This window comes from Cydia pomonella, chromosome 3, assembly GCF_033807575.1.
Source record: "Cydia pomonella isolate Wapato2018A chromosome 3, ilCydPomo1, whole genome shotgun sequence".
Lineage (NCBI taxonomy): Eukaryota > Metazoa > Arthropoda > Insecta > Lepidoptera > Tortricidae > Cydia > Cydia pomonella.
Genome location: NC_084705.1, coordinates 24,629,413 through 24,638,286, shown reverse-complemented (window position 1 = coordinate 24,638,286; position 8,874 = coordinate 24,629,413). Strand labels below are relative to the sequence as shown.

General features: G+C 36.6%; 1 protein-coding gene across 1 annotated transcript; it reads left to right on the top strand.

Moving 5' to 3' along the window:
* The first annotated feature begins 382 nt into the window (after positions 1-382).
* LOC133516379 (vitellin-degrading protease-like) lies at positions 383-7,632 on the top strand. Its single transcript, XM_061849286.1, has 5 exons — positions 383-1,280; positions 2,372-2,540; positions 3,668-3,920; positions 6,915-7,064; positions 7,347-7,632. The coding sequence occupies exons 1-5, from the start codon at positions 1,238-1,240 to the stop codon at positions 7,518-7,520; spliced, it is 789 nt and encodes a 262-aa protein (XP_061705270.1). The 5' UTR covers positions 383-1,237; the 3' UTR covers positions 7,521-7,632.
* Positions 7,633-8,874: the final 1,242 nt, after the last annotated feature.

Below are 8,874 nucleotides of genomic sequence, written 5' to 3'. Positions count from 1 at the left end.
ACATAAGATTTGATGCTTATTTGTGACGTGTTAATTATTTAACATGTGTTCAACATTTAAAGCAATAACTTTCAAAATATATTTAAAACTTGAGATGAGTCATTCACGAAGGCGCGTACCTGGATTGTATTGTCATTACCATCACTTGTATTAGCAATTGTTATGTTATTAAAGGTTAGATTTGAGAAATCTGCGCGTCATCGTAAATAACATGAACGACACCTTTATGTATCATCCATTGATCTAAATGTATTGTAAAATTACTATGAGTACATACAATGATCTGTATAGGAAAACATGATTGGTTACAATATCGTCCTCAAAATTATTTTTATAAGCTTAAGTATATTTAATTTGCCCTGTATGTATGTACATGTTTGTGTGGGTCAAATCTTGGAAGCTTTTGACCCACTTCCCGGTTTCCGATTGAGCTGAAATTGTGCATACATATGTAAGTCAGGTAACAATGCAATATTATGGTACCATCGAGCTGATCTGATAATGGAGACAGGAAGTGGCTATGTGAACTCTGTGATAAAACAGCGCAAACTAATAGTGTTTGGGGTTTTCAGAATTGTCTCGATGAGTACTAGTTGCGTGTGGAAAGAAAAGTACAGTCAGCGATAAAAGCTGGTACCAAAAATGATTTTTTTTCCCAAAACTTATTCAAATTTAGATCGACCAAGGTTGACGCGCAACAACAATAAGCGCCTAGATTGCGAGCTTTCGCGGACGTCAAATTTCGAAGACCGACGATTTATCATCCCATTAATCCATACTTAAAATTATAAATACGAATACACTGGCCAAGGGGGTGAAATAATGCTAGATTGTACGAGAGCAGGTACTAAGCGAGTCGTGAGGAGTCGTCGGGTTGTTTGGTAGTTTAACGAGCCCATTAATAGTGCGTGGGGTTGTTACGCGTACGCTGCGACATTTTACATATATTTATAATGTGTCGCAATGAAGCGACATAACGCAACGCACTCACTCACTCACATTCACAATTAATTAATTATTTCAGGAGTCTGGTGTTCCCCTTTGAAAACATCGCGGTCAATATTGAAGGAACACTCGAAATCTCAATTACTAACACTATCAGCCGGGCCCTTTAGAATGGTGTGAAGGTCTGTGCTATCAGTTAAATGACTGTCCTTAATTCTTTATTTTGTAACTTTCAGGTATATATAGTTAAATTGATCGTTGTTTTGATGACAGTGTTTTAGTTTGCTTCACGATGTTTAATTGGGTGTTGGGTTGTGCTTTCTTCGGGTTGGTTGGTAAGTTCTACATTTAGGTAATTGTCCGATGAAAAAAGATGGACAATGTTTCTCGAGTGTGAATCAGATAGGGACATGCTTACAAATGTGTTCGTCATATCCAGATATCCGATTCCATGGGGCTAAATTTAAGAAGAACAAGAGAACGACTTGAACTTACTGGACAAGTGACATTGTTATTATATGTTTGTTATTTATTATCATCACCAGGTTGTTTCCTGTATTATCTATATGCTACATTTCATTATTATACATTGCCTTGTAATGCATAGGCTTCCTGTCTTCATATTAAATCAGGATTTTGACTATAGTCCGTGGCGACCATTGAATCTTTATACATAAATCCCGAGCGACTCGTTGGTTACGAAACGACCAGGTTTTTTTTGAATCCACACAGGCGTGGAGTGTGGATTAAGAAAGGCAACGTAATTAGTGGATAAGGTAATTAAATTTTCTTTGTAGGTGTCGTCTTCTATATTAACTATAAACTTTTCAAATAAATTTGCATTGCACACATAAAGCTTTAAAGTATTCTGTGACTGTATGTTAATGTCACTAGGGCAAAATAAAATATGAATTATGTATATATCTGAACAATAAAATACGCCTCGGTAAAATACCCGTCTGTTTATCCAAATATATCAAGTTAACAAAGATAAATGCTTAAATAAAGAAGTCTACTTATCTAACTAACCATCTTCTCAAAAAGTCAACTCTTGGTAGATTACCCAAATTAGATACGTTGACATTTTGAGTAGGTAGGTAATTAATAGAGTTGGGTCATTCAAAGTTTTAGGTCTTAATTTATTTTCCTGTAGCAAGAAGCTAAGTACGTTGGTAAAACAAGTGTCTACAATTTTGGCAGGTACAGTTGCCATCATAAGTGATGGATCAGATTAGGTACGCGTCAAAAGTAATTACCATTTTCTAATAGCTTAACAAAATGATATTCGTCCCTGTGTCTGGAACAAATAAGACTATTACAGCTACTTCAGAATGCGAATTGGAGATTTCTAAAATAGTTCCAGGTTTGCAGATACTTTTGGAGCGTTGCTTCACTTGCTTTTTTACCAAATTATTGTGAATTTTAGTATCAACGCCAACACCCAGCATCGAAAATGTAAAAATAGTTGGCGGCGATGACATCGACATCAGTGAGGCCCCGTTCCAAGTGTCGATGGTCTACCGAGGCCGCCATTCCTGCGGGGGCTCTATCATAGCAGAGGACATGATTTTGACGGCAGCGCATTGCGTTATTGGGTAAATTTCTTGATTCCTTCATTGTTTTGTGTATCGACATAAGGCCCATAAAAAGTGTATGACTGATAACTCATATCAGCTTCTTTTTACGAACTTTCACCACTGACCTGAACAGTCAGCCACTATGGAGTTCATAATTAGGTTATATGCAGCAAATATGTGACGTCACGGCCAAGGCTCTTTGTAATATTTCTTTCCGATCTATTAAATTGAAATTGTATCAAAAAGTAATTGCGGTCTACGTTATTATTATACCAAGTTTTTATTTAACTTGCCTTGTTAGGCTGTTAGTATGTATGTTAGTTAGCTAGTGAATTAAGCTTTTTTGATTTAACCCACTTTCCGATTCCCCATTGAGCTGAAAATTTTCATACATTATGTAAGTCGGGGGAAGTACGAGTATCACTGAAACCTAATGATTGAGATTACAACCCGCTACCATACATACTAAAAGTCTGTCCCATTCAAGCATTCGCATAAAAGGCAAAATAAATGATGGCGGTCATGCCGATTATAGGCGGGCTCGCGGTACTAAGCTAATAATGTTCTGCCCTAAGGTATCATTCAACCTTTTACAAACCCTAAAATATTTACCGATATATATACCGAAATCTCTTCTTCCTCGCGTTGTCCCGGCATTTTGCCACGGCTCATGGGAGCCTGGGGTCCGCTTGACAACTAATCCCAAGATTTGGCGTAGGCACTAGTTTTTACGAAAGCGACTGCCATCTGACCTTCCAACCCAGAGGGTAAACTAGGCCTTGTACCGAAATATATTTATCTAATCACTTTTCGCGTTTTGATCCACAATGTCAATCGTATTAGTTGGAATTTTCTCGTCATCTAATGTAACTGTTGTCAATTAAGTATGATTGAGATTGATTATTTATTGTCCACTGACTTTAGTAAATATAACGGATATAAAGGTTTTCCTGGAAAACTTATTTTTAGAATCTGTAATTGTGTGAGTGAACTCGTATGTATTTCTGTAGCACGCTCTATAGCCTTAATGTTTTGATGAAAGTTTTTAATAACACGTCGTTATAATAATGTTAATTATCTTTTTTATTCAGCAATGTGTTTATACATGAAAAATTCACTATTACTTAATCTTTATTTTGTTTTAGGAGTTTCCCAAAAGACTACCATATACGCGTAGGCTCATCGTCAAGCAAAGAGGGAGGTCTGCTGGTTCCAGTAGCAGATCTTATATACCATCCCAGCTTCTCTTTCACCAAGATGGACAGCGACATCGCACTGCTGAGACTCAGCACTCCGCTGGAGTTCAGTGATACTGTAAAGTCCATAGAGATGATGGGAGACGGAGAAGAGGTCGATGATGGAGCTATTACTGAAGTCAGTGGATGGGGAAATACAAAGGTAAGCTGCAGGGTTATTTCTTGACCAGTATTTTGAATCTTGAGTTCAGAAGGTTTTCTAGGCACGAGGGCTAAACAAACTTTGCACGAGTAAAACACAACATTTTTCACCACCCCAACTCGAGGAAGATACTAAGTGTAAAATTTTACAAATCAAATCAAAATGATGACGGATGGATGATTTATCAATCATTCAAAATCATCAGTTAAAAGTCAATTATATTAACCAACTTATGTTTCTCATGCAAATAACTCAAAATTTGTATATAGATTACTTTGCCATACATGTGGATAAAATGCAACTTTCTTATTAGTTTTTGAAGTACAAAGAGAGCCTTTACGAGTTAGTGTGGTGAAAAATAAATTATGTTCAGCTGTTTTTGTAAGTTGCGCCTTGTTAAAATTATTTTAACGGGTTACTCAAGTATTATTAAGTCGAATAAACGCTCGACATGTTTTGATCCAATTTTCGAAGTTCTGTGTGTGTCTGAGTATCTGTATGTGTGGGAAGTACGGTGTACTTCCATTTGGCCCCAATACTTTTCGCCAAATTTCACTTCCCAATGAACTACTAATATCGTAATAGTTTCATTTCCCAAATGATTTTGTGTCAAATTTACACTTCGAAATTCATTTGTTGGGTCAAATTATAATTCAGCATCATTTTACTTTGTCAAATTTTATTAAGACAAAAAGTTATTTCGCAAATGTTTATAATGACAAAATTTATATTCCAAAAATATGTTTGATTAAATTATCACTTCGATAATAATAATAAATACCTTTGCATCATGGCATCTCTAGTTAAATTTAGTGGGTTAGAGTTTTTTTTTATAATGTCTACACAAATTCACGAGCTTTTTTCTTTTTTACCGAGAAAAAACTGTCTCCAATTTTTTGTACTCACTAACATGTAGCGATAATGACATAGTACAGTCAGCATCAAAAGTAGCGGATGAAACAACGCGTCAAAAGTATCTGATATTCCAGATAACTTTTCCAAATATACGTAGATAAATTTCTAAAATTCGCGATTAAAAGTATATCTTCTACAGTCTTAGTTGTTCTTTATTAAAGACATCACTTTTTGTTAAGCTGTTACAGAATGGTTTTTGGGAAATGTAGATACTTATGAAACGTTATATGATCCGCTAGTTTTGATGCTGACTGTACTAACAATATTTTATGGAATTTTTATAAAATATTCTGAAATAAAGATATTTTATTTTATATTTTATAACTTGCCAAAAAAGAGATTTGCTAACTGTATAATTGGAATAAGTTGTTTTGCCAAACATTTTTTTTGGGAAATGTTAATTTGGGCACTTATAATAGTTTGGGATGTGATACTTTGGGAAAAGTTTTCCCATTCATCCATTCAGCCATTCATTACCATACTATCACTACTACTACTACTACTTACCATATAATGAATAGTAGCTGAAAACAATATTGCTGCAACCATGCTCATACTAAAACAAACTAAACTAAATTTATTAGTATAGATTGTATTAAAACAAGGAAGCTATCTACGACATCCCAACACTGTTCTAGCATTAAGATTTTAAGCTCATTTGAAAATGCTCAGCACAGACAACATTGTAGGTAACCTAGGTTGATAGGTAACCTAGGTTTAATAAGCTTAAAAGTTGGTCGGAACGGGCATTTAACGAGGGGTACGAAAAGTTTCCCTACTTAATATAACGGTACATATTGTATTATGACTATAATACGACTTGTTAGTTTGTACAAGTTTTAATGAACATCGAATATTCATGTGCGAAATATGATGTTTTATACTCTTAACTTTGATAATTCACTCAAACTCCAGTTTGGCTCACGTAAAAGTCAGTCGAGTCGTTATGTTCGTCAACAGAATTAATATGTGAGTTTACTTCGTGCAAAGTGTTCAGGGCCGTTATTTGACTTGAGAAAGTGACAGGAGGGGATGTGCCATCATTGATGTGGCCATATTTTTGATAAGTGGCTATGTTACTGCCGAATGAAACAGTCAGTATTGTAAGCTTACTGAAAATATGAGAATTTGGTAGTGAGATTGCTTATTATATTATAAAAGTAGCCATTGCGTTATTATACTTTGACTGTCAGATGCCAGACAACTTACTTTCACTCAACTTAATCAATAGTTACTTTCAATTTGTTAAAAAACTCGAGAATATGCTAATTGAATTCATTTATAGCTCCCTCAAATCCCTGTGGTGTTTAATGTACGATTTCCATCGACCGGCTGGAAACGGAACGCGCCGGAGCGCATGTTTATAGTGCCTATATTACGTATGGCTGAAGCTTTGGAGTCCGTTCGGCGCCGACCGCGTCCGCGAGGAGCCGACCGGCTTGTGGCCGTACAAATGTGAAATGCGCTCCAACTCTGGCCGTTTGGTGGGAATGGGAATCGTACTTGAAGTTTTCATTCGGATGGCGACTAGAGCAGCGTTGCTGGTACAGCTTTACAACAGCGGGAAATGCAATTTGTCACTGTCATTTTTCTGATAAATTATTTATTTATTAATATCATTGCAAGATTGCGGTCTCGATTAGAACGTTTAATTTATCAAGGAAATTAAGAGTGACATCGTCTATTTCCCGCAGCTGCTACGCTGCATAGGCAGCGCTGCAACGGTAAAGGTAAAATTCTGGTGGCAACTGCAGCTGCATTACTGTTGTGACATAATTACTGCGGCCTTGACGCAGGCGCTGTTTCTTTAAAAAAATTTGACAACTTTTTGTCACGCAGTGACGCTCGTAGCCGTATTACTGCCATAATTAGAATATTCAATACGTCATTAATTTTATCAAGGACATTGGCAATGATAGCGCCTGCGTCAAGGCCACAGGCAGCTACAATAATACTGCAGTAGGTAGCTGTAGTTGCCATGCGAATGTCACCTTAACACAAGTATTTAATATTGGCGTTGGCGATGCTGAAGAAGCATTTGATCAGGCACTGCTCGGATGACTAATTTTTTTTTCTCAGGAAGGAGGTGGTTCGCCGTCCACCCTCCAGAAGGTGTTGGTGCCGGTAGTGAACGAGCAAGCCTGCCGCTCAGCGTACTCACCATTGTACGCAATCACGCCGAGGATGCTATGCGCTGGTGTACCCGCTGGTGGGAAGGATGCTTGCCAGGTAATAACCGTCTGTATAATCAATGGTTGCGTTGAGGATAGCTAAAAACACACACTTGAACTGTCGCTAATAAAACGTCGTGACAAAATTATCTCAACAGGCAGTATACCTAAAATTAAAAGTTAGAAGAAGCTGGCAGCAACATCAAATGTTTAACAACAATGAATGTATGTTGATCGTTGTCGGCGTAAAAAACTCGAGTTCTTTCGAGTATTCGCTCGAGTTCTTCACGCATGTTATTCCTTGTGCTCTTACCATACTGATGGTTTATATCGTTCCTAGGGTGACAGCGGTGGTCCTCTAGTCCACGACGGAAAGCTGGCTGGTGTGGTCTCCTGGGGCATCGGCTGCGCCCGGCCCACATACCCCGGAGTGTATGCCAAGGTGTCGGCTCTCAGGACCTGGGTGGATGACAACATCATTTTCCTGAGGATCAAGTCATGGCTGCGATATTAATCATTTAATGCAATAACTAAGGCAGTCCGAATTATTTTAGCCAGGGAAAAAATGTAAAGGGAGTCAAAAGTGTTGCTCACATCGTAATATAGGGTTAAATAGGATTAACAGTCTTTAAGAAGGAATTTTATTTGTTTTTCATGTTCCTGATTAATAGTTAAAATCTAATTAGATACTCTGCTAGCAAGTATGAAGGTAGGTTATTGGTGCATTTGTCGTAATGAAGCGGCAACTTGGGCGGCATCGGCAGCTTCGAAATTCATTATGAAAAGATACTTTTTATAAGTTGTGTCTACTTTAGGTATTATCATGAACGCATGACAAATTAATTTTCTGTTTATTCAATAATCATTCCTGGAAACATTATAAAAAAATATACCAATTACTCAACAGGATCTTATACATATTTTTAACAAATGCATCGATCGTATAAAATACCTATTTAGCATAAAATTAATGTTTCAAAATGTCATGTGTACATGATCCGCCTATTAATACCAAAATGTAGAAAAGAAATTAATATATTTTACTCAAGGATTATTTCTTGGTTACGATATCTTCCTAAGTAAAGACAGTTGCAAGTAATTATAAATAAATACATTAATTTAAGAAATAAACGTATAAATTACCTAATCGCTGTTTTTATTGTTTTATTAAATGCGTGACAGAGTAAAAACACTGTAGTAGTATTTTGTAACTTATCTATTTTACTTTAAACGTTTTCCTTAATTACTTATTTCAATTTAATTAGTGTGTAAGGGGCCCAAGTTTCGGGTCCGGGTGTAACAAGTTAATTCCATTATAGGGTTAACTTTGGAATCATGTGACTAATTACAAGAGCGCTAAAGAGATAGCTTGCACTACTTACTTGAAATCTTTCGAACGAGCTGTTGTTGCCGGGACACCCGATTAATAGAATAAGATACGATTGCAAATATCTAGGCCTATTGTTCATTCACTGTGTTGTGGTGTAAATGAAAATTAAACCCAAGGAGGCCAAGTCACGGGGTAGTTAACCCATGGTTTACCCTAGTGTAATTCACCACTGCCAGAAGTACTGAGTACAGAAGATCTACTTGTATCAAATGCAACCAATACAGATATTAAATTAATTAAATATGAACCTTTAATGTGATTTTTTTGCGAACGTTACTATTTCGCTTATTGGCGTTTTTGAGCAACCAGCCTCTATGATTATTAAGTGTGGGTTTACGGAATCATTTCTTTTAAAAGCCTACTTAAGTACTTACCAAATGCACCAGAACAACTCGACCAACTTTAATGGGTGGGATATAGATTCAATCAGCTGAAAAATTTGCTAACCGGGCGCGGTCTGTTTCCCTTTACAATCAAG